Source organism: Platichthys flesus, chromosome 5 (genome assembly GCF_949316205.1).
Source record: "Platichthys flesus chromosome 5, fPlaFle2.1, whole genome shotgun sequence".
Lineage (NCBI taxonomy): Eukaryota > Metazoa > Chordata > Actinopteri > Pleuronectiformes > Pleuronectidae > Platichthys > Platichthys flesus.
Genome location: NC_084949.1, coordinates 26,376,696 through 26,400,508, shown reverse-complemented (window position 1 = coordinate 26,400,508; position 23,813 = coordinate 26,376,696). Strand labels below are relative to the sequence as shown.

Here is a 23,813-nt window from a genome sequence, read left to right as displayed (position 1 = left end):
AAGACTGACCTGCAGGCGGACCCAAGCGGATCCACTCCATGTATCTGAGGAACATGACTCGTACTAATTCGATCCCGGTCTGATTAGAGGATGTTTTACAGAGGGAGAGGAACGATTCCCTCTCTCCACACCAGAGCCAGTGGAGAGTGGAAACATAATTGGCCTTTACTTCAACCGTCTGATCTCAGTTTTCACTGATCGCAGCAAAGTACCAGTTTCCATTTGACTCTGCAGCTGCTGGATGATAAAGGCTGATTTGTTTCAACTCTCATTTCTGTTCATATCAGCCCTTATTTTATTCTTTCATTGTGACCACTCACTTCATTGGTTTGAAACCAGCTGCTGCTCAACGTGGTCTGATACTCACACCACACCGAAGGATTCTGTTAGATTCTGTCTCGATCTCACTCAGGCGTTTCTTCTTCTTCTGGCTCGGCTGTCAGAAGTGAGCGGGAAGGTCTGAGTCCAGACAACTAACCTTATCTTGCAAATGAAGTGTCTGCTGCTGTTCAACTCCGTGTGAGGACAACTCAGGAACCATCTCCTTCACGGCTCCTCACTCTAACTGGGACAGATACGGCTCAGCCTGAAGGGACGACTGGGACAGATTGGAGCTAATGACCTGTCGCACACTTTCAAAATCAAAAAGGAGCGATGAGAACGTGTTCGGAGCTGGTTCACGTGGGACGGGACAGAGTAGAGAAGCCTTGTGTGTAAAGAGACATGAGATATAAGAGCAGAGACTGACTGACCTCCAGTAAGACCTGAGCCAATAGGATGTCGGCATGGTGGTGCAGCGGTTAGCACCATCACCAGAGAAGGTTCTGGGTTGATGTTCTTCCTGTGGCTGGGTGGGTTTCTTGTAGGTGATGTGAATTTGGCCTTTTGATAAATGAGGGATGGACCTTGACTGTACATAGACATTGTACAACATTTATAATAATTAAATAATATAATATAAATACTTCCGGAAGTTGTGCATCCTTATTCCAGTGTGTGTTTTGAATAATGTGTTTTTTGTATCATACCTACTGAGATCTCAAAGTCCACATCTAGTTTAAACTTTTTTTAACTTTCCCCTCTATCTTCAGTAAAATGACCCAATTTCCCAACAGGGATCATTAAACTTTCATTTCATCTAATCTAAGAACCGTGTTCTCCGGAACCAGACATTTCTTCCAGTCAACCACGGAGCTGGAAGTGCTGTGTTCTATCCAAATTATTTAGGCTGTTGATGTCTTCAGAACACATTGTGTGTAATGACAGAGCAACACAAGCAGCGCGGCCGGGGCCTCGGACGCCCGACGTGTTCTCGTCCCGAAGAGCGGGGGGGGGGGGGGGGGCGTCTCTCCGGAACATTTCCCCACAGTCGTCCACCTGATGAATGCTGTGACTCAACAGAGAGTAGCTTCTGTGCAGCTGATCTTGAAGCTCGTTTGGACCCTGGCCTCTCGGGTGGAGACACTGCTCCTTCAAAGGTCTCGGGGAAAGCAGCCTCAGGCTCCAGTTACTGTTTGAGACGAGGCTGTTGTTCGGCACAAAGTAATGTAGGTTCTAGTTTTTGTGTTTTAAAATGACGACAACCCACAAAGCCTTAGTGCCTCTCTCGATAGGTTCCACCCTCCAGACTCAGCTGTTTCAACACATTTGGTGCATCAGTGAGAGTTTACTGCAGCAGCACAGTGTGAAGTGACTCCAGATGAACTACACAGCTTGTGTTCACTCTCTGCAACACCGTGGCTCGTTAGTGAGTCTAATAGTCGGACAGGTTCTGGATCAGCAGCAGCACCGGTCTGTGTCTCTGCAGCTTCACATTGAAGACACTCGTCTCCACACTGAATGTCCACGTTCACGTCTCTGAACCAGAACCTTCTGTTACTGGACCTCAAACTGTGGCTGAAGGAAAAGCATTGTGCAGCATTGTTAGAAAGCTCCATGGACTGTTGTGTTGTTAAAAATCCTCCAGTGTGCAGCTTTGTGTTGATGTATTGTTGTGTGGCTCCTTACAAACACATGAGGACTCTAAAATGCTTTTACCTGTGTGGTGTTTTTAAATCTTTCCCTGCAGAATGTGTGTTGCATTTGTTGCCTTGTGTTTGTCATGCAGCCTGAGAGCACCCGCTGCTGTGTCCTGTGTCCTTCACCGACATGCAGACACACAAACACATGCTGCATTTCATTGTTTAACTCCTGCTGCAGCCGTGCACAGGGGAGTTTCACAACAATCTTCAGTAAATTTGCATTTACATCTTTAATTTGTAATCATGAAACATGAATCTGCTGCTACACGTCAGAACCGAGCTGCAGGTATTTAATCTTTACTCTTAGTTTATTTGACTCGACAGTGGAAACATTCAATTTCTAAATTGTTTGTTGAATGTCGGAAATTAAGTCCTGAGGTTAAAATGAGGGAAGTAAACTCGTCAGCCACAGCATCTTTAAACCCACACCCACTAAAGTACAGTCACAGACTGTTTGAAAAGCTGTTGAGGGGAAGTGACCTTGACCGGTGGCGCTGTGTAATTCAAATCTCAGCTTCTCCCTCTGCGCTTTAATTCAGTCGAGCTCAGGGTGAAGACACGTTTCCACCGAGGGGAGGACAGCAACAGGGAGCTGATGTGTTGAACGTGTACGTGTGTAAATGAGCTGATGCCTCCTCTTTGTTAACTGTGCGTGCTGTGAACCTGAGGGTCCAATCAACCTGCTCCTCTTGTGCGTGGGGGGGCAGACTCCTGTGACCAGGGTGAGAGTTAGAGCCTGAAACTCAGCACCAACCCCCGAATACATCAAAATCTGCAGCATCTCTTTATCTGTTCTTCGTCAGCTTCATTAAATGTTAGAGAACACATCATCCCGTGGATCCGTAGGAGCCTTATTTTTCTTTTTCTTTAGGGTTTTGTGTGAGTGTTTATATTATCTGCCTGATAATCACCCTGGTCGAGTCGCTTGGGCACATATTACATGAGATATCATGAATGCGCTTTCTGAAATCACACCAGCGCCTGAACGCCACACATTCATAGAAATGAGTTCCTGTTGTCAGCAGGTACACAATCGAGAAGTATTTAACATTTTGCTGTTTTTAAATGTTTTAATTCTTAATGGTGGATGATCGGTAGAACAGAGAGAGTCGAGGGACGTTTTTCACAAGATGCAGAAGGGAGGTGGTGATTTTCATTGTTTTTCCACAAGGGTCTTTTGGGTGGTTTGGTTTTTGCATGTTGTCTGTGATACACACAGCATCAGAGGGTCCTGGGCTCATTTCTCCATCATTCAGACACTGAGGAGCTGAGTGAGAACTGAGAGAAAGAGCAAGAGATGCTGTACATGCACTAAAGGTGAGAATGATGAGGAGATGGCGATTTTTCTTTTTAGAAAACGGAAGAAGTGATAGTGGATGATTGACACGAGTGACAGGATGTAATGGATGGAGAGGGAGGTGTGTGTGTGTGTATGTTTCTGTGTGTGTGTGTGTTTGGGTGCCAGGGGAGGCAGGTCTAAGGCTTATTGAAATCTTTAGCGAGACAGACAGCAATTAGGATTATTGACCCTCTGAGTGTGTGTGTGTATGTGTGTGTGTATGGGTGTGTGTGTGTGTGTGTGTGTGTGAGAGTGAGGTTGTTTTAAAGACTGACTGGTCCAAACCATGACAGTGCAGTTAGCACAATAATTTCTGAATGAATCTATAGCACTTTCTTTGCGTTCCAACTCTCTTACACACACACACACACACACACACACACACACACACACACACACCTGCAACTTCAGCTGCTTCATGCAACACTTCCTGTTAGAAACACTCAATTAATCAACTCTTTTTTAACAACCGAGGTTTGTCTTCATGTTGATTTGCCTCCAGCTCTTTTATTCCAGCTTCCTGACTTAAAACTTAAAAGCCAAATCCATCATCCAAAAAACAAGCTGCAGAGTGTGTGTGTCCATCCACTAAATAAATGATAATGTGAAACTAAAACTAACCAGATCAAATGGAAACAAAGATTTATTTCAGTCTTTGCATCACAGCTTCTGTCCCATGAAAATAATTTATAATTTTAAACCAGTTTTTCCTCAAATGTACATCAAAGTCTTTTAAAAAGTGACACTAACGTCTACAATGTGAAGAGCTTCTTTGAAACAGAATCATTCATCCTAAACATTCCAGTTCTCTCACTGACCTGCGTGTTTTGAGTTTATATATATTTGACCAGTTTCCCGGCTGTGAGCTGAATCATCTCAGTATCGACTGTAACACTCTGGACTCTGCTGCGGCGCCTCGGCTCCATGCTCCCTGTGTTTCTCACCGAAGCCGAGGAAGCAGCGGCGGTCCTTTCCACTGTGACATGAGACACTGAGACAATGAGACACTGAGACACTGAGACACTGAGACAATGAGACACTGAGACACTGAGACACTGAGACACTGAGACACTGAGACAATGAGACACTGAGACACTGAGACACTGAGACACTGAGACACTGAGACAATGAGACACTGTGACACTGAGACACTGAGACACTGAGACACTGAGACACTGAGACACTGAGACACTGAGACAATGAGACAATGAGACACTGTGACACTGAGACACTGAGACAATGAGACATTGAGACACTGAGACAATGAGACAATGAGACACTATGACACTGAGACACTGAGACAATGAGACACTGAGACACTGAGACACTGAGACACTGAGACAATGAGACAATGAGACACTGTGACACTGAGACACTGAGACAATGAGACACTGAGACACTGAGACACTGAGACACTGAGACACTGAGACACTGTGACACTGAGACACTGAGGCAATGAGACACTGAGACACTGAGACACTGAGACAATGAGACACTGAGACACTGAGACACTGAGACACTAAGACAATGAGACACTGAGACAATGAGACACTGAGACACTGAGACACTGAGACAATGAGACACTGAGACACTGAGACACTGAGACACTAAGACAATGAGACACTGAGACAATGAGACACTGAGACACTGAGACACTGAGACACTGAGACACTGTGACACTGAGACACTGAGACAATGAGACACTGTGACACTGAGACACTGAGACACTGAGACACTGAGACACTGAGACACTGAGACACTGAGACACTGAGACACTGAGGTGCGTCCTGCCAGGAGACGAGTTCACACGTTAACCCTCAGTCAACAGTTGCCGTGTGAAGTCCTGCTGCGGCCGTGACACACATGACACCGGAGGGAGAGGCGACACAAAGACCTGGACAGGGACCAGACCTCTTCCTCCCTCAGACCTCAACCCTGTTTTTAAGAAGAAAGGAGTAATATTATCAAGGTTTTATTTAGAAGAAAAATAACCATAATGTCCATCAGCAGGGTTCTAGATGTGGAGCTGCAGCTTCTTCACACAGACTCATAATAAAGTGTGTCTCTGTCCGTGGTGCTGAAAACCTTCAGGGCTCAGCTTCACAGGGTTCTGTCCGTGGTGCTGAATTCCAGAGACGAGTTTTCAGCCAATGAGAAGTGAGCAGTCGGAACCTGAACAGGAAACACATGAGAACCTGAGATGATCTCACAATAAGGTTTTGTTTTTATGGTATTTTAAGTAACTAGGCCATTAGTGAATATGCACTGCATGTGGTTTATTGTTGTTCACTCTTTAATTAACTATCCTAGTTAAATGCCTCAAAAAACTAAAGTGAGCTGTAATAACTGAAGCATGGTTGTGTTACAACAAGTTGATGACTCATAGTAAAAACCATGAAGTTCAAATCAAGCTTTTCCTATAGACAGATAAATGTGCTGCTAAACATCAACTTGATCATATTTTTCTGTCTCCATTTGTAATCACTCAGTTTATCACATGAATTCATGTAAAAATTTGGCTAAATCCTTGTGGGCTCGAACAACCTTTTTGTGTGAAGGTGTAAAGAGACGTTTATCAGCGTCTTCAGATGAAGAATCGTTTCCTTTTTCTAAGAAACAGCTCAAAGTCATCTTGTCTCTGGAGCTCCTGCTTCCTGCACCACATCGTGTCTCCTGTGGCATCGATCTGAAGAACTGGTAAATGCTTGTTTGGCTCCACCCGCTGAGTTTTAATTTCCCGATCTTATCTCTGCCTTCAGAGAAGCTCGGTGGCAAACGTGTGTTAAACTGAAACTCAGGTTTGTGTGTTTGTGTGTATGTGTGTGTTTGTGTGTTTGAGTATGAGACTCATTGTCCCACCTTCCACTGTTTATTTGTGAAAATATCCACAGTTCTGGAAGAGGCTTCTTCCCGCCACAATATTCTTCATGTGGACGCTGCCATCTTCCACTGATGGCGTCATTTAGATCCAGAGTTTGCATAACAAGGTCCCGCCCCCCCCACACGTTTGACCAGGATTGGACGATGCATGTCCACTTCCTACTGTTGTACAAAGATTACCCCCAAAAATACTGTCAATCATGAGCTTTCCTCTGGTTTTTATTTCTTCAAATCGAACAAAACAAACCTGCAGAAAAAGTGAACTTGTTGGTGACCTGTGTTTTTCAATTCAGTGACACCACAACAAAGGGTAAATAAACAAGCAGCCTCAGCAGTATTTTCTGTACCTGACACTTTTTGAATGTTTCTCTCGGGTAGAAAATAGAAATAAACTAGATAGAAGGAGACGGATTAGATCAATGTTCAGAGGAGGTCTCTCAGCTCCTGACCCACATCTCTGTTGTGTCTCAGCAGAGGAATCAAATGCATGTGGAGCAAACCACACGTTCAATAATCATTTAGTTGTGTGCGATAACTCTGAAGGTAACAGACAGGCAGCAGCGGTCCGTTAAGAGAAATCAGGTCATCACACGGTATCATGGGAGCTGGAGTTTATGATTCAAATCCCTCGTAACTGTTTGATTTGAATGAAGATTAAATGCATCAATCAAAAAGCAGTTTTCAACCTGAGCTCGCTGACGATACAAATCCTGATGATTGTGTTTGTATTTGACTTTTTACGGATTTGACACTTTATCTTACAGCTTAGTGCAGAAGTAGCTGTGACGTTAATATTATATATTAAGGCCTAGGGCTGGAACAGTGGTTTGTTGGTTTGGTTCATACTTTACACTTGCAGCAGGTTTTTTTGTGTAATCCTGCAGACACACAAACATAGTGGAGAAAAAAACACAACCTCCTCAGCAGAAGTAATAATTAATCACAACTCTATGACATCTGGAAACGATGTGAGGAAGACACAACAGTACAAATGATTAGTAAACGGCAACACAACCATAATACACACAACAATTAGCAGAAATATAGGAATAGTTTTGATTTCGGGGAAAATGGGGAAAGTGTCAAAATACAATTGTGACATTTCTTTTCCTGGAGCTGCTGCTTCGTCCTAATCTGTACAGAACTTTACTGAGTTCTATCTCGACCCATGAGCCAGTGTCCACCAGGTCTCAAGAACATCTGCAATGAAAACATAACCAGCTAAGTAACGACATCCAGTCCAGATGACGTGTTTAACCGCTGTGGAAAAGAGTGGAAAGAGTTTTATAGTTATGATTTTCCTCTGTTTATTTGAATTAGGAATAAAGCAAAACAAATAAACACGAGAGAATAAAACAGAAGCCAAAACAGTATAAGAATAATATCTATAAGATTCATAAATACGTTTATGCAGACAGAGGAAGGCTTTAATTATTAATGATAACTTATTTTCTTTGTGTCTCTGGAGCCTTTCCTCCGTGTGAAGGGATCCTCGTCGGGTCAGACGTATGAGTTAGGCTGCAGATGAGCGCCGGGCTGATGAAACACCCAGAGGCCAGTGGAGTTTATTGTATTTCTGGAGTGGTCTGCGGTTCTGAACAAGGATCAAGTCCCCCCCCCCCCACCGCTGAGGAGATGGGACGGAGAGAAAGAAAGAAAGAGAAGAGAAAGGGCCTGAGGCTGTTTCATCAGGGTTCAGTGTGGAGCTCTGTCTACAGGTGTCAGCCGGTCTCGGTGATTTTCTCTATCGTCTATGACAACTGTTGAATAGTAAAAAGCTTTTTCGTGTTTTTTCATTCTTTCTGTTGTAATATTCACAGACAGGTGAAGCTCTCATGTCTCAGTGGCGCCGACAGCCGGCGGTCAGAGGCGTCGTGTTCTGTGGTCGTCGCGTTCTGGTAAACACGATGTCTCAAGGTCGCCTCCGGGAACTACTTTGGCACAAATATTCACTTTGAATCACAGATTTACAGATTTGGGTTTTCAGAGTTGAATGTCACAGCCTCACAAAACTTTGTCTAGATCCCTCGAACACGAAGTCTCAAGTCAGTCTTGGGGCCATGTAGACAGACTGTGACGTCTATTCGGGTCGAAATCCCATTGGACGCACTCGAGCGTATCGTTTCTGACATCGAGGAACCACAACAAATCGTGGGAGTTGTTTTTTTCCAGAGTTCTTGGGACGGTAGCCACGCCAGATACCCACACTAACGTGTAGAAGCACTACAAAAGTGGAATTTTCATAATATGTCCCCTTTAAGTCGATGAGCTCCAGCTGCTCACACCCCCTTCTGGCAGAGACCGGATAAAGCGTGTCTCTGTCCGTGGTGCTGAAAACCTTCAGGGCTCAGCTTCACAGGGTTCTGTCCGTGGTGCTGAAATCCAGGGACTAGTTTTCAGCCAATGAGACGTGAGCAGTCAGAGCCTGAACAGGAAACACATCAAATCCTGAGATGACAACATAGAGTAACCACAAACTAGGTAGTTATTAAGATGGACGGAAAGATCTCTAAGGGTTTTGTTGTTTTGCATCATGGGGACCAGATGTGGTTCAGTCATTTTCCTCAGGTTGATGTTTCAGGGCTTCAGTGACGGCTGCACTTTGGGTAAACCAGAGCTGGTTTGAATTCTCCTGTGCGATTACATTTGAACGTGAACGTCCACTCCCTGTCCCAGCTGATGAAGACACATTTGAACCTTTGACTTGATGCTGGAATCAGTCGTGAAGCTGGAGAATGTGTTCTAGTTTCCGTTGTCGGGTTTCATGACGTCTCCTCTGCTGACTCTTCACTTCTCTCTGTATATTGTGTGTTTTGTATTTTCATGGATACAGTGAGTTGTCCTTTTCTTTCCCATTCAGCATTTAAACCTTGTTAGTCGACTCTTTATATCAATTCCTCAACATTGCATTACCGGAGCCGGGTAATTCAGTTTAAGCATTTAAGATTGAAGATGCAATCAAAAGCCTTTTATTCATTTCATATGAGAATCTCTCTGCTCGCTGACCGGCTGGTTCATATCCAGTCCTTCTGCCGTCGTCTGAAGCTGAGGGAGAGCTGAGCTTTTCTGTTTCATCGTCAAATCTTTTCCCGCTGCAGCTCCTGACCTCAGATCTGAAAGGGACATGTAGGATGTGTCTTCTCCTGATGTTGAAATCACTGACGTGTCCAGATATCAGTCCTAAAGAAACAAGAAGTCAGGCGCTGATGGGATTTATCACAAGACTCGGACAGGTTCATTTGAGTGAAATTAATGGAAACCAGTGAAGCTCTGGATCGTTAGATTATAGAATAAAAAGTTAAATAACCTTTAGTTTTTAAAACACAGTAGAATGTTTTACAAAAAAGGTTTCGTTTGGAATTGAAGTATAATATATGCAAAGTTTACAGGATCGTATAAAACACTATTTGGTGTAAATGGACTCAAATGTGTGTTCATGTCTCGTTTACTCCTCTAGGTCATTATTTAAAATACTTGCTCCCGTGGATCAGAGCCCCAGTGAAATGTGTGAAAAAATAAATAATCCCTCTCACGTCTTTGACCCGGGAGTCAAACTCGTCCGATGGCGTCTCGTCCATTAAGAGACAAATGAGGACAGAGGCCAGACAGCAAAGCTTTCTCACGGCCACTTTCCACTGACTGTCAGTTTAAAGGCTGCTTCAATTATTCAGGACTGAGTGTGGGGAGGATATGTTGCTTATAGTGTGTGCCTGTTTGTGTGTGTGTGTGTGTGTGTGTGTGTGTGTGTGTGTGTATGCGTGTGTGTGTGTGTGTGTGTGTGTGTGGTTGATACATTTAGGATGAGGAAGCAGAAATCCCTCTGCTGTCAGGTTCAATCTTTCTGTTCTGTCCACCTCTCCTCTCTTTACTTCTGTTGCTATTGGAGTTTGTGAGGTTGCTATTCCCCTAAACGCAAATATTCTCACTGTGTGTGTGTGTGTGTGTTCATGTGTGTGTGTGTGTGTGTAGCAGGAACAATTCATTCGACAGTAATTGTGTCTCAGTCTTTTCCGCTGTACGATTGCACAAGTTTCTCTTGTTTGGATTATTGCTTAAATGTTTCCACGTGTGTGTGTGTGTGTGTGTATGTGTGTGTGTGTGTGTGTTGGTAGACATGGTATTCAGGGACAATTTACCCGTTTACACACCAGCAATCCGCGGACCTTAGGGTAATTTGAGGACTATGCCAAGGTCCCCGAATTTCAAACAATTTATTTGCATTCGTGAGTGTCTGAGGAACATCCTCTCTCATTTTCGTTCATAGTCCTTTTTTACCATAAACCTGTTTTTCGGTGTATCCCAGTGTATAGCACAGCGCAACCTATCTGTGGTGCTTATACTGCACTCTCATACACATTTCTGACACACACGGTTCGATTTTGCCGCCCTTTTCACTGATTGGTTGGTTTGAAAAGTGGGTGGCGTCTACAGGCAGTTCGCTCCAAGGACCGCCCCGACTGACGGCATTTAATCTTTAAAGCCCATTTGAAGCAGCTGGCGACCTAATGGAAGCAGTAGAGGATTTAAAACATACAGGTAAGCATTAAAACTTGTAAATAAAGTAGATAATTGCATGAGGAAGGATTTTTACACCATAACAATAACTTATTAGTTATTAGTTAGTCTAAGTTTTTTTTTATTGATGCATATTTTAATGGAAATAAAGTAAGGCTAAACTAAATGGATATTGGCATTAGGTTGTTTTTACAGCAGTGCTCACGCATGCTGTTGAGGCCTGTGTTACCTGCACAAGCCTGCACTAGTAGTAGAGCTAACAGCTACCAGCTCTCAGCTGCAGCAGCTTCATAGTAGGCAGGAGAGGATCAGTCTTTTGTTTTGGAGGAATGTGCCTCGTGCTGTGTTGTGTAACCAGCTGTCTTGTGGACAAGAGAAGGTGAGGATGTTTGATTCTTGTTCATTTTAAGCCACAGTTGCTTTTCATGCCAGTGGAAGCTGCGTGTCGGGAGTGGCCATGCCCCCTCGTTGAGGTGCATGCTTCACACACATGATAGTAATGAGCACAGGTGGTGGGGATGAGGACAGAACATTTGAGCAGTTAGAGTGGTGTTTGTGTGCTGAAAACAGCTAAAAACAAAATAACCAAATCTTATGTGATTAAAAAAGTAAGCTAACCGTGTTTCCACAGAGGTTTTTGGCTGTTATCGTTATTATGAAGGTGTAAAGTACAATAGTGAGGAGAAACAAAGCTGTGGTATAGTAACTGGTGCAGTGTGTGCCATTTAAAAATGCTGTTTAATGTTCATGTCGATTATTTAACTATTCCATAGCTAAAAGCAAGGATGAAATGTCAGCAGGTTTTATTTCTATTTCATATTTTTCCCTGAGACTGGGTTCTGTGTATGATAGAGACTCACAGCACTCACGTTGTCTAACATAGTCTTTCTAAATTAACATTTTGCATCTGGTAGAAAACAGGTTGAGCAGTTTATTATTTCAGGTTGTTATTTGAATTAATACAAAATGATGAAAAACTAATCACATGTCAGAAGCACTGATGTGATAACATCCTAAACCACTGTCCTTGTAAATGTCATAAAGGACCTTGGATCAGAAATCTGAACCCAGGAGTGTGCTATCGCACAATAGTCAAGTCATGCTGATGCTGCTGTAAATATAATTGAACGTTAATGTAAAGTTATATATGTAGGTTAAGTTCTTGTTTGAAGAAGCAGGACAAGGTAAGTGAGTGAGGAGGAGATATAGAGACTGAGGATGATCATTTAAGCAGATGAAAGACTGTATTGATTTGTGTGTTTGTTCCTTCTGGGTGATAATGATGGGACATCAATCCCACAGAGGTTCAATGCAGCTGATGTAGTTATAAAATCTCTGTACACTGAGATTATGTTACATTAAATGGTAGAGAGGTCAGTCTGTGGTCCAACACAGCTCTACACTAGAACAGACATCATCCTCCTGTTTATATTTAGTTCATGTGCAGCCTATTTCTATTGTAGAAATGGGTTTCTACCTTTTAATGGGCATATGTAAAGAAATTAATTTCGGTAAAGCATTAAGTCCTTTTGTATTAAATTTAAACTTGAATGTTGATTTATCAGCTCAGAATATGGCTTCTGCTCAGATGCCACATGTACATTACTAGACTTCTAGTACATAATAATCATAACAACAATCTTCTTTTTATTATGTTACTCTGGCTTTTGACACTGGCCAGTGAATCATGCAGAGGCGAAGGCGCATTAATCTCCAGAAATCTGGAGGGATGTCATCAGATGTCCAACATGGTGAGGTACCATCCACATCAAAGCTTTCTACAAGAACTCAAAAGAGGTCAACACATAAGGCCCAAAAAAAGATGCCTGCAGGGACATCAGCTGGTCGTCTTGAATGCTTTATTAAGGTATGTAACAATTTCAAGTTCATGGTTTGTGTAAACAGTTTGAAGCTACTTTTGGATGGTATGTGTTTGCATATTGATTGATTGTGTGCGTAAACTTAAGGAGGCACACCAACAGACTGTCCTCTTCTTGCTCTCATCACACTCTTCATTAGTGTTATTTTCCTGACCATCTCTTACTGCTTCAGCTACACTTAAGCCACTTTCACACATGAAGTGCACTCTGGACTTTGTTTGGACATCAATTGGTGGAACTGTAAGTGTGACCGCAAATGTCAGATTCAGTCACACCGGAATTAACAGGTCTTTAACGTGCCAGCTCCCTAATACAAAATCTGGGTAATGTCTGATATGTGAATACAACAGGTAATAGTCTGCAGGATTCACAGAGTGCTAGTGGGTGTGTTCATGATGTTGATGCATAATATGTACTTTAACTGCTTCTTACTTTTTTCTGATGGCCTGTATGTTATTTTGCACTCTTTTGTTGATATTTGATAAGTTCAAATACACGCAGTTTCGTTATTTTTAACATTAGTGATGAGTCCTTCTGCTGCATGCTCTGACGGTGCTCCTCCTCTCAGCTGATACAATTTGACATTTGCAGTAATGAGATCGCATCTGACAGTCTCTTGCGTGAGCTGCATATGTAAAAAGTGTAGGGTTAGGGTTAGTGTGTGTGTGTGCTGTCACCTGAGTGTATTATGGTGTATAAGGACAATGGTATTTAAGGACAATCTCAGAGGACGTCTTTCAGAATCTAAGGCAGAATAACATTTGAGTGTGTGTGTATTAAGCTCTGACACCAATATGACTTGGGTGGACCATACGTTATTTGGGGTCCCTCCCGTAGATGGGGTTGATAGTGGCATTACTATGGTATTTAAGAGTACTTGTACAACCTGCATTTGATCTTTATGTTAGTTTAATGGGAGTGGTAAGTTTTCGTATTCATGATGTATGTCACAGATGTGGACCTGGTCACCAATAATGCATGAAATGCAAGACAAGATCATATTTAAAATCAATCAAAACAAATCTAGGCATGTTAGAGGCCTGGAGTCAGACAGCAAAAAGCTCACAGCCACCAATCACAGGTAGCGTGAGACCAAAATGGGTTGTCAGAATATAAAGAAGGAATCAAAAATCAAATTCATCCGTCACAATTAACTGTGATTAGTATAGTTCTAACAGCTTGCAGGCTGCCGTAATCAGACACTTCAGGTGACTACAAATACTTCCAAAGGACATTTTTCTCCCCACAAAATACTTGGAACCACAGTCATGATGACTGTCACATAATGTTAGAGGTATGAAGATGTAAAACGATCTAGAGAGGTTCCACTTTTGCTTTTTGTAAGTTGTATGTGGTCTTTTTCATCCTGACCTCAAATATCCCTTTTGACTACTGCATTCACATTACATTACTTTTTATTCAACTTTTCTTCCATTCATTATCTGCTACAGATGACGACCGAAAGAGGCCAGATTGAGATGACTGCAAGCAACCTGAACCAGTCAAGTCCAGTGCTTGATCCAATCACAAGGATTGGACAGGTAAGTGAAGTGTGCTTGATGACATGAATTGTGGCAAAATGTAGGGTTAGGGTTAGTGTGTGTGTGTGCTGTCACCTGAGTGTATTATGGTGTACAAGGACAATGGTATTTAAGGACAATCTCAGAGGACGTCTTTCAGAATCGAAGGCAGAATAACATTTGAGTGTGTGTGTATTAAGCTCTGACACCAATATGACTTGGGTGGACCATACGTTATTTGGGGTCCCTCCCGTAGATGGGGTTGTTAGTGGCATTACTTTGGTATTTAAGAGTACTTGTGCAACCTGCATTTGATCTTTATGTTAGTTTAATGGGAGTGGTAAGTTTTCGTATTCATGTTGTATGTCACAGATGTGGACCCGATCTCTTGCGTGAGCTGCATATGTAAAAGGTGTAGGGTTAGTGTGTGTGTGTGCTGTCACCTGAGTGTATTATGGTGTATAAGGACAATGGTATTTAAGGACAATCTCAGAGGACGTCTTTCAGAATCGAAGGCAGAATAACATTTGAGTGTGTGTGTATTAAGCTCTGACACCAATATGACTTGGGTGGACCATACGTTATTTGGGGTCCCTCCCGTAGATGGGGTTGTTAGTGGCATTACTATGGTATTTAAGAGTACTTGTACAACCTGCATTTGATCTTTATGTTAGTTTAATGGGAGTGGTAAGTTTTCGTATTCATGATGTATGTCACAGATGTGGACCCGGTCACCAATAATGCATGAAATGCAAGACAAGATCATATTTAAAATCAATCAAAACAAATCTAGGCATGTTAGAGGCCTGGAGTCAGACAGCAAAAAGCTCACAGCCACCAATCACAGGTAGCGTGAGACCAAAATGGGTTGTCAGAATATAAAGAAGGAATCAAAAATCAAATTCATCCGTCAAAATTAACTGTGATTAGTATAGTTCTAACAGCTTGCAGGCTGCCGTAATCAGACACTTCAGGTGACTACAAATACTTCCAAAGGACATTTTTCTCCCCACAAAATACTTGGAACCACAGTCATGATGACTGTCACATAATGTTAGAGGTATGAAGATGTAAAACTATCAGGGGGGTTCCACTTGTGCTTTTTGTAAGCTGTATGTGTTCTTTTTCATCCTGACCTCAAATATCCCTTTTGACTACTGCATTCACATTACATTACTTTTTATTCAACTTTTCTTCCATTCATTATCTGCTACAGATGACGACCGAAAGAGGCCAGATTGAGATGACTGCAAGCAACCTGAACCAGTCAAGTCCAGTGCTTGATCCACTCACAAGGATTGGACAGGTAAGTGAAGTGTGCTTGATGACATGAATTGTGGCAAAATGTAGGGTTAGGGTTAGTGTGTGTGTGTGCTGTCACCTGAGTGTATTATGGTGTACAAGGACAATGGTATTTAAGGACAATCTCAGAGGACGTCTTTCAGAATCGAAGGCAGAATAACATTTGAGTGTGTGTGTATTAAGCTCTGACACCAATATGACTTGGGTGGACCATACGTTATTTGGGGTCCCTCCCGTAGATGGGGTTGTTAGTGGCATTACTTTGGTATTTAAGAGTACTTGTACAACCTGCATTTGATCTTTATGTTAGTTTAATGGGAGTGGTAAGTTTTCGTATTCATGTTGTATGTCACAGATGTGGACCCGATCTCTTGCGTGAGCTGCATATGTAAAAGGTGTAGGGTTAGTGTGTGTGTGTGCTGTCACCTGAGTGTATTATGGTGTATTAGGACAATGGTATTTAAGGACAATCTCAGAGGATGTCTTTCAGAATCTAAGGCAGAATAACATTTGAGTGTGTGTGTATTAAGCTCTGACACCAATATGACTTGGGTGGACCATACGTTGTTTGGGGTCCCTCCCGTAGATGGGGTTGTTAGTGGCATTACTATGGTATTTAAGAGTACTTGTACAACCTGCATTTGATCTTTATGTTAGTTTAATGGGAGTGGTAAGGTTTCGTATTCATGTTGTATATCACAGATGTGGACCCGGTCACCAGTAATGCAGGAAATTGCAAGACAAGATCATATTTAAAATCAATCAAAACAAATCTAGGCATGTTAGAGGCCTGGAGTCAGACAGCAAAAAGCTCACAGCCACCAATCACAGGTAGTGTGAGACCAAAATGGGTTGTCAGAATATAAAGAAGGAACCAAAAATCAAATTCATCCGTCAAAATTAACTGTGATTAGTATAGTTCTAACAGCTTGCAGGATGCCGTAATCAGACACTTCAGGTGACTACAAATACTTCCAAAGTGCATTTTTCTCCCCACAAAATACTTGGGACCACAGTCATGATGACTGTTACATAATGTTACAGGTATGAAGATGTTGAACTATCTAGAGAGGTTCCTTTTTTCTTATTTTTTTTAGCAATACTTGTTCTTTTCATCCAGACCTCAAATATCCCTTTTGACTGGTGCATTCTCACTATATTATTTTTTATTTAACTTTTCTTCTATTCATTATCTGCTACTGATGACGACCGAAAGAGACTTGATTGAGATGACTGCAAGCATCTCAATCAAGGGTGGGGTTGATAGTGGCCTTTCTTTAACATTCAAAGTCTGCCAACATCTTATCATGAGGGAAACGTTAAATACAAATTTACCTTTTTGCCAACGGTAGTAAGATACGGCTATTAAGACTACTGAACAAATATATTGGTGTCTCAAATGGGCTGTCTACAAAGTAACACTGTAAGGAGATTCTGTACTACAATTATAATCAAAAATATTCCATTCACTTTACATTAAAAGTATTTAAACATATACTAATAAATATTATGAGTAAAAAAATGTATTGGATTGGATTCTTCTGGTGTTTCTGGTGTTCTGCCTGACCAGAAACACCAGAAGAATCCAATCCACTTAAGTTGTGGTTTATTCCAGTCTTTGTGCAGAGCAGCGGCAGGTTATATGGCTGATACAGACAGGTGGTAGCTGGTCAAGGCAGTTGAGGCTGTTTTATTTAAACAGAAAATATGTAATGCGTTATCACTACACGTTAAACTTAAAACATAGGAAGCTAATGTTTATGGCTACCATGTAACTATTAAGAGCTAATTCAGTGTAATCATTCTAACCAACAATTCAAGTATCAGAATACTGCAACATTTACTAGGAACAAAGGAACTCACATTTCCAGTCAAACAGTTGTTGTATGTAGAGCACAGGGTTATTCTGCAGGTCAGGGCTTATACCTGAACTCAATCATATATACTGTATATTGGATTGAGTTCACCTCTTAATGATAGCAAATTTGTCCAAACTTAGTGTTGTAGTACAATCAATACGTGACCACTGATGTGTGAAGTGATTTTGCCAAAGGTGTATATGAGTGAAGAATACCCTCCAAGTATAGTATCTCTTTTTTACTTTGTAGATGGTTCCTGTGCACTCTTTGTTTTAATGGAAATTAGGTTGTAGCTCATTTTCTACCTTTTCTACAATTGGGAAGGACTGTTTGTGTTTTAAGAACGTTTCTCCAAGGAGCTATTGATCCGACAGTTGAGGATATTTCCAATTGTAATATGCATGGAGAAAGTCCGATCTACTGTTCTGTCGCTCTGTACATACATTAACTTATCCCGTGCTCAAAAAAGTAATGGATTAATCAAAACTTGTATCTCATGCAATAGCATATTGAGTCCTTAATTTAATAAAACATTGTCTCAATGACCATCTCTAAGGTATTTAAACCTATTCAGAGCAATACAAATCCTGCAAACTAGTGTTTTTAATTGCATTGTAAATGGATTACACCTTTTTAGTGGGATTTTTGTTGACCTACTGCCCAACTTAGATGCATGTGCATTGTGTCTATTTTAAAGGGTATGTCAATCATGATTACAGCACCGTATAAATATATAGTATATTCAATCTGCTTTTTATTAATTTTGTTAATTGTTACTCATAAGTATCTTGAAAGATTTACCAATACATTTTTTTCTTTTTTTAAAGGAAACCAACTAATACAAACAGATTGTGAAATATCTTGCTTTTCAAATGTTAGACACAAACAAATGTTTCACTTTTGTTATTAGTGTCCGAAACATCGCCTAGTGTGCGCAACAATAGGCTCCTTGGACAAGTGCGTTCAGTGTGTGGGACCTGTATCCTCCTTCAAGTGGCTTCAATGCGAAGGTGAGTTTTTAATGGAGTATGTGGTAAATGGTAGTAGGTGGATGAATGTGCATTGTTCTAATGTATGACTGACCACACTGTAAAGAAAAACGGGTAAAAGAGATTTCATGATGAAATGAAACACTGCAACATCAATTTGGCAGCAAGTGAATAATTGTAATTCCAAAAATATTATGATTACTTGAAGAGGTCAATTTTGCCTCTTTTTCACTGACAAGGACTGAGTTAAATGGATCTAAGTTATCTTTTTTTTTTTTTTAAACTGTAGTGTTTATCTACAAATCAGATTTATACAGTTTACAGTTCACATGTCTTTCTTTATGTCATACAACACCCATTTTTTCCACTTTGTTATAGAAACATCTTCCTTCAGTCAAAGTTGGTAGGTCATTCTCTCCATAAAGTTTATTTCTCTTACAATCCCTAACCATTGTTTTATGGTAGGAGATTCAGTTTTGTACCAGTTTCTTGTTATTGTTTTCTTAGTTGCAATCAACAGTATCTTGACTATATATCTATCACTTCCAGTTACACTTTCAGTTACATTTCCAAGGTACATAGTTCTCTAATGTTTGTCGTCCTGTAATAAATCCAGTTTGGTGCTCGTCAATTAATTCTGTCATGAAATTCTGATATCTCCCTGCTATAATGGATGTGTATATCTTGTAATCTACATTCAGTATAGAAATGGGTCTGTCATTTTTACAATATTCTGCGTCTTTACCCTCCTTGGGGATTACAGATATGATTGCTTCATTCCATGAGGGTGGCATTCTACCTTCCTTAAGGGTACAGTTAAAGGATGAAACAAGGAGAGGGGTTAGTTCTTCTCTAAAAGTTCAGTTCCAATCCGATGGAAAACCGTCACTGCCTGGTGATTTATTTGCCTTAAGCCTGGATATTGCCTTAGTTATTTCTTCAGGAGTTATAGGTGCTGTGAGAGCATTATATACCATGTTAATCCCTTGTTGTTTCCTAATTCTCCTTGCGAGAAGCCATGTGCCTTTAGGGCCTGTTTCATAATAATCTTGTTTCAGAAATCTAAGTTTTTCTCTCTATTTCGCTCCCTAATATCATATATTATCTATTTCCCCTTTAATATCCTTTATTTCTTGTTGGATTTGGGCTGTGTAAGTAGTTTGGCATTGTACCTCCAAGATTTTTTAGTCTTTCCACTAAGTTAAGATAATTTGCCTGCTTAAGTTTTTTTTGTCTTGACGTGATGGCTATTAATTTCCCCCTTATCACCGCCTTCATTGTGTTCCATAAGATTGTTGGGTTGATTTCTTCTGTGTCGTTTTCCTCAATGCTTTTCTTTATTTCATTTTTAATTTGTTCAATCGTTGTCTTGTTGTTCAGTATGCTTACAGTCAGTCTCAAGGTAGAATTTTTCTTTTTATGCTTGTTGTGTCTACCCTATGATCCATTATCATGTGAAAATCACCAGCACATATCACTATACCTTCAGATTCTAAGGCCATGACTGAGAATAATGATTTTAAAGAATTGTTTAGTACTCTCTGGAGGAGCATGTACATTTATTAATGTAACCACCTCTTTCTTTAATTTCCCCTTCACCATAATATATCGTCCCTCTGTAAATCCTTGATTTCTTTGAGACACTCAAAATTATTTGAGTTTTGTATAAGTATTGCCACACCTCTTTTGTTGCTTTGTTTACATTTACTGTAATAGGTGTTTCTAAAACCGAATTTCTTCAGCTTTTCATGTTCTTCCTGGGAAAGGTGTGTTTCCTGCATGAAGACAACTTGGGCCTTAAGTTTTCTCATTTTCAAAATTATCTTAGATCTTTTAATTGGATTGTTCAACCCATTAACATTTAACGACACTAACGATATGCTGTTCATTTATAACTTCGGAGAATGGCGTTATACATTTCTTTCGGGCCCTTATTGCAGCCATGAGAAAAAAACAACAGCCCAAAGAACATTGAGCAACTCAACACTGAAAAAACAACGAACTAAGACAGTAGGCACTTGCCCCCCAAGTTTCCCCTGTGGGTTGAGGGGAAGTTCCCATGAAATATGGGGGCACCTCCTTGGTGAGGTCTATTCTTGTTATACAGATTCTCTTGAACATCTGTCTCATTATAGCTCACACATACACCATCCGATCAATCCTAACAATGAGGACTATTAAGTCCAATCACCCAGATCCACCTATATACAAACCCTTAGACTATTTATCTTCAATGTCTTTTATGTGTTATCTTTCACTTACTTATTCATGTAGATGCACTCACATACTTTATTAGTCCATTCCTAAGTGATCTTTTTAGATGTGTAGTCAAGTGCCCAGAGCGCAAGTGATTCCTTGAGATGATATCTTCCTGTATGCACATCATTTAACGTGCTTTTCATTCTGAACGTCAAATCAAAAACATCTGGAAGTGCCTTAGTTCACTGGTCACTAACTTTTTCTTAGAAAACCTCGGAAGTTCTAACATATATTGTTTGAGCACACAATGGCTTTTTCTGTTTAACCTTACCTTTACCCTTGTGGATTTACCTAACTCTACTATAGTGAGCTAATATACAATTTCAAATTGTTAATTGATTAATTGTTAGCTTTTCATGTAATGATGATATATTCATGTTAGTTTTAATACCTTTTCCCAGAGGAAATTGCATTGAGTGACACTGAGACCAAGGACAGTGAAGGCGAGTCAGATGACAGTGACACAGCCGTCACAGCATCAGAGGCTGGAAATGCTGGTTGTGCATTAGCTTCTACACTCACAAAACAGGTCCAGGAAACTGCAGATTTTGGTAAGTTGCCATACCCTAAAGTTATGTTTCTATTTCTAAAATGTACCTTTTCCAGTGAAAAAACGACTTCTGTTGTATTGTGTTTAGCAGGAACTGTGACGTCCACAGTAGATGAGGCTTTTTGTCCGTCTGAAGGTAAGGCAAGTTTTAAGGTATTTAGGAATGGTATTAAAGAAGACTAATGCAATAAATAAAGACAGCATATGATTTAATCGAATAAAACAAAAGTATACAATTGCTGGTTAAGAAGCATACTACATAACTGCAAAGTTGGATTCTTGGTGAGGACCTCTGTTGCATGTCATACTCTGCTCTACCCCTGCATCTGTGCATCCCAGTTTCTCTCTATTGTACTCCAATTCCAAGATTCCATTAAACAGCAGAGTAACAGAGCCGAGTCTTTAATAGTTTTTAAGATTATCTTCCAACACTGCATGTATAATGAAGGACTGCATGTATAATGAAGGACGCGTGTGTGTGTGTAAAATCGAGACTTAGCCATCAGTCGCACAGAGTGCACTTTCAAACTTCTATTAACAAATAACACCTCAGGGTGGAGGTAAGGATTCAACGGATTTGTGAAGTATTCAGTCCGTTTGCTCTAAATAAATAAATACATCGGTGATACTCATGCGTAAAGCTGCGTGATGGATGCACACAAATGGAAGGATGAGGAAATTCAGTTTCAATGGTCACAGTTTTTTGTCCCATGGTGATGACTCATCAGTTAATGTAGATCCCATAGATCTGTGATCTTGGATCTTTGTGCTGAAGGGAGTCCAGTATTAGATTGACCGATGGAACAGAACCATCTCAATAGAAACACAGGCATATCAAAATTAATCTGTTCAATTTTATAGTTTTGGGGCATCACAATTTAATTAGTTGCTTTGCGTTGACCCTTTATGGTTGAATGTCCGCGTGCAGATGGGCAGGATATGAGGCAGAGCCACGTACAAACGTTCCCAGGTGAACTCGGGGATTACATGCAGAGCCAGAAGAGACATTGAGAAAGTTAAAATCCACAGCAGAACTGTGGAAAGCTCCCAAGGATGCTGAACAACCTAACTGCCAAGTATACAGGAGAACGGATGCTCATACCAAATATTGATTTTAACTTGGGGTTTTTCTCCTAACAGTATCTAAATAATTCTCAAACTATTAATGGTACTACTCCTATAAGCATCCCAGATTGATCTGCCTAAAACTTGTGCAGAGTACACTACATACAATATGCACCAATCATCCTCAACATAAAAAAATGAATGAATAACATTGTTTGAATATGAATAACTGAGTTAGATAAATCTAGTTGGGAAAATCATATCAAGTGAACCGTGAACAGGTAACAAGTTATCAAGAAATTTCATCAAAGAGACAATTAGTGGAATTAGTTGGAAGTTTTGAAGGATCAAAGTAGTCATCACATTTTGTTATCTGTTTGTGGGACAAATGTTTTCTACATATTTTACTGTATGTCTTCCAGGCAAAACTCATCAAGAACACGATTCCAGAAAAGTGAAAAAGAAGATCTGGTCCAAGGCTGAGGTGGCTGCAGTAATGCGGCACTTCAAAAGTCACATAATCAAAGGAAGACTAGCCACAAAATATGAATGCAGTCACTGCAAGATGGTCGAAGGCTCCGTGCTAGCACAACGAACAGTGCAAAATATAAGGGACTTTGTCAGAAACCGGGGAATAACTGCAAAGAGGCAGACAGAGCAGCAAAAGCTGTAAATCCACTGACTTGTGTTCATTTGTTTTTGTTTGCATTGTGGTTTGGCTGATGCCTTAACGTTTTAAAAGGCAATTTGTTTCTAAAAATGTGTTATTGCAAAATGGATACATGTAATACTTCATCAGAAAAGCTAATGGAAGTTCATAATGGACGTGTGTTTTGTTTGTAGCGTGTGTGGCTGCTAATAAAAAAAAACTCCAGTTCTGTTATTCTTCATTATTTGGTTAAGCTCAGAATTGAGATCACTTATTTTTAAGTGATCCCTGTATATATATTATATTGTGTTCTTATTTTAACATATATCTAAGGTTTAACCTAATTTTATGGTAATAAAATGATGGTCCCCCTTATGCTGTGTTTTGTCAGGTGTGTGTTTTATGTTAATGAGGAGCTATTTAAAAGGTGACGTCATTGTCCCTTTAAAGTCCCAACTTGGTTTGTTGTGTCCTCAAATGCCACAAAAGATTGATGTCTGCAAAAACCACAACCCAGTCAGGGCCTTGTGTATAGAGTTCTGTAGCTCATTTCTACATTCTAAAGTGAGCTGAATTTTTTTCAGATTTTTTAGAGTGTGTTGACCTTACTCCCATTGCTCTAGGACCTCGGGAAAGGGTAGTCCCTGTTTACCACCACCGGGCCTGTTTGAGGAAAAAGTCTTTCGATACCATCTATACCCGTATGTGTGTGTGTGTGTGTGTGTGTGTGTGAGTGTGTGTGTGTGTGTGTGTGTGTGTGTGAGTGGCTGCGTCCCTGTGGCTCTGAGCGAGTGTTTCTGCTCGGCTGTATGCGACAGTTCAATCTGTATGTGAATCCTCGCCAAGTCACAGATATAAATAAACCAGAGCTACGGCTGATAGCCTGGCTGAGGCGAGATGCACGCTCCGGCAGATCAGGCTGACAGCTAGAGTGTGCCTATGTGTGTGTGTCTGTAAGTGTGTACGTACGTGTGTGTGTGTGTGT

At 40.8% G+C, this 23,813-nt stretch overlaps 1 protein-coding gene across 4 annotated transcripts; it reads left to right on the top strand.

Annotated features, from left to right (window-relative positions):
- The first annotated feature begins 10,341 nt into the window (after positions 1–10,341).
- Positions 10,342–22,939, top strand: LOC133954100 (uncharacterized). Of its 4 annotated transcripts, XR_009920742.1 has the most exons (9): positions 10,342–10,776; positions 12,437–12,622; positions 14,087–14,176; positions 15,372–15,461; positions 18,227–18,326; positions 18,684–18,708; positions 20,966–21,115; positions 21,203–21,250; positions 22,602–22,939. XR_009920742.1 is itself a non-coding variant. In XM_062388397.1 (8 exons), the coding sequence occupies exons 2-8, from the start codon at positions 12,443–12,445 to the stop codon at positions 22,850–22,852; spliced, it is 906 nt and encodes a 301-aa protein (XP_062244381.1). In that variant the 5' UTR covers positions 10,350–10,776; positions 12,437–12,442; the 3' UTR covers positions 22,853–22,939. The 4 variants fall into 4 exon arrangements, 3 of the variants coding, with proteins under 3 accessions (XP_062244381.1, XP_062244379.1, XP_062244380.1); XM_062388397.1 differs by lacking the exon at positions 18,684–18,708 and having other exon boundaries at positions 10,350–10,776; positions 21,206–21,250; XM_062388395.1 differs by lacking the exon at positions 18,684–18,708 and having other exon boundaries at positions 10,352–10,776.
- Positions 22,940–23,813: the final 874 nt, after the last annotated feature.

Bases quoted from the DNA above. Each gene is read 5' to 3' on its own strand.
- LOC133954100 (XM_062388395.1), top strand. From the start codon at position 12,443: ATGCAGAGGCGAAGGCGCATTAATCTCCAGAAATCTGGAGGGATGTCA. The intron at 18,327-20,965 runs GTGAGTTTTTAA...ACCTTTTCCCAG, and splicing joins CAAGTGGCTTCAATGCGAAG to AGGAAATTGCATTGAGTGAC. The intron at 21,116-21,202 runs GTAAGTTGCCAT...TATTGTGTTTAG, and splicing joins CCAGGAAACTGCAGATTTTG to CAGGAACTGTGACGTCCACA.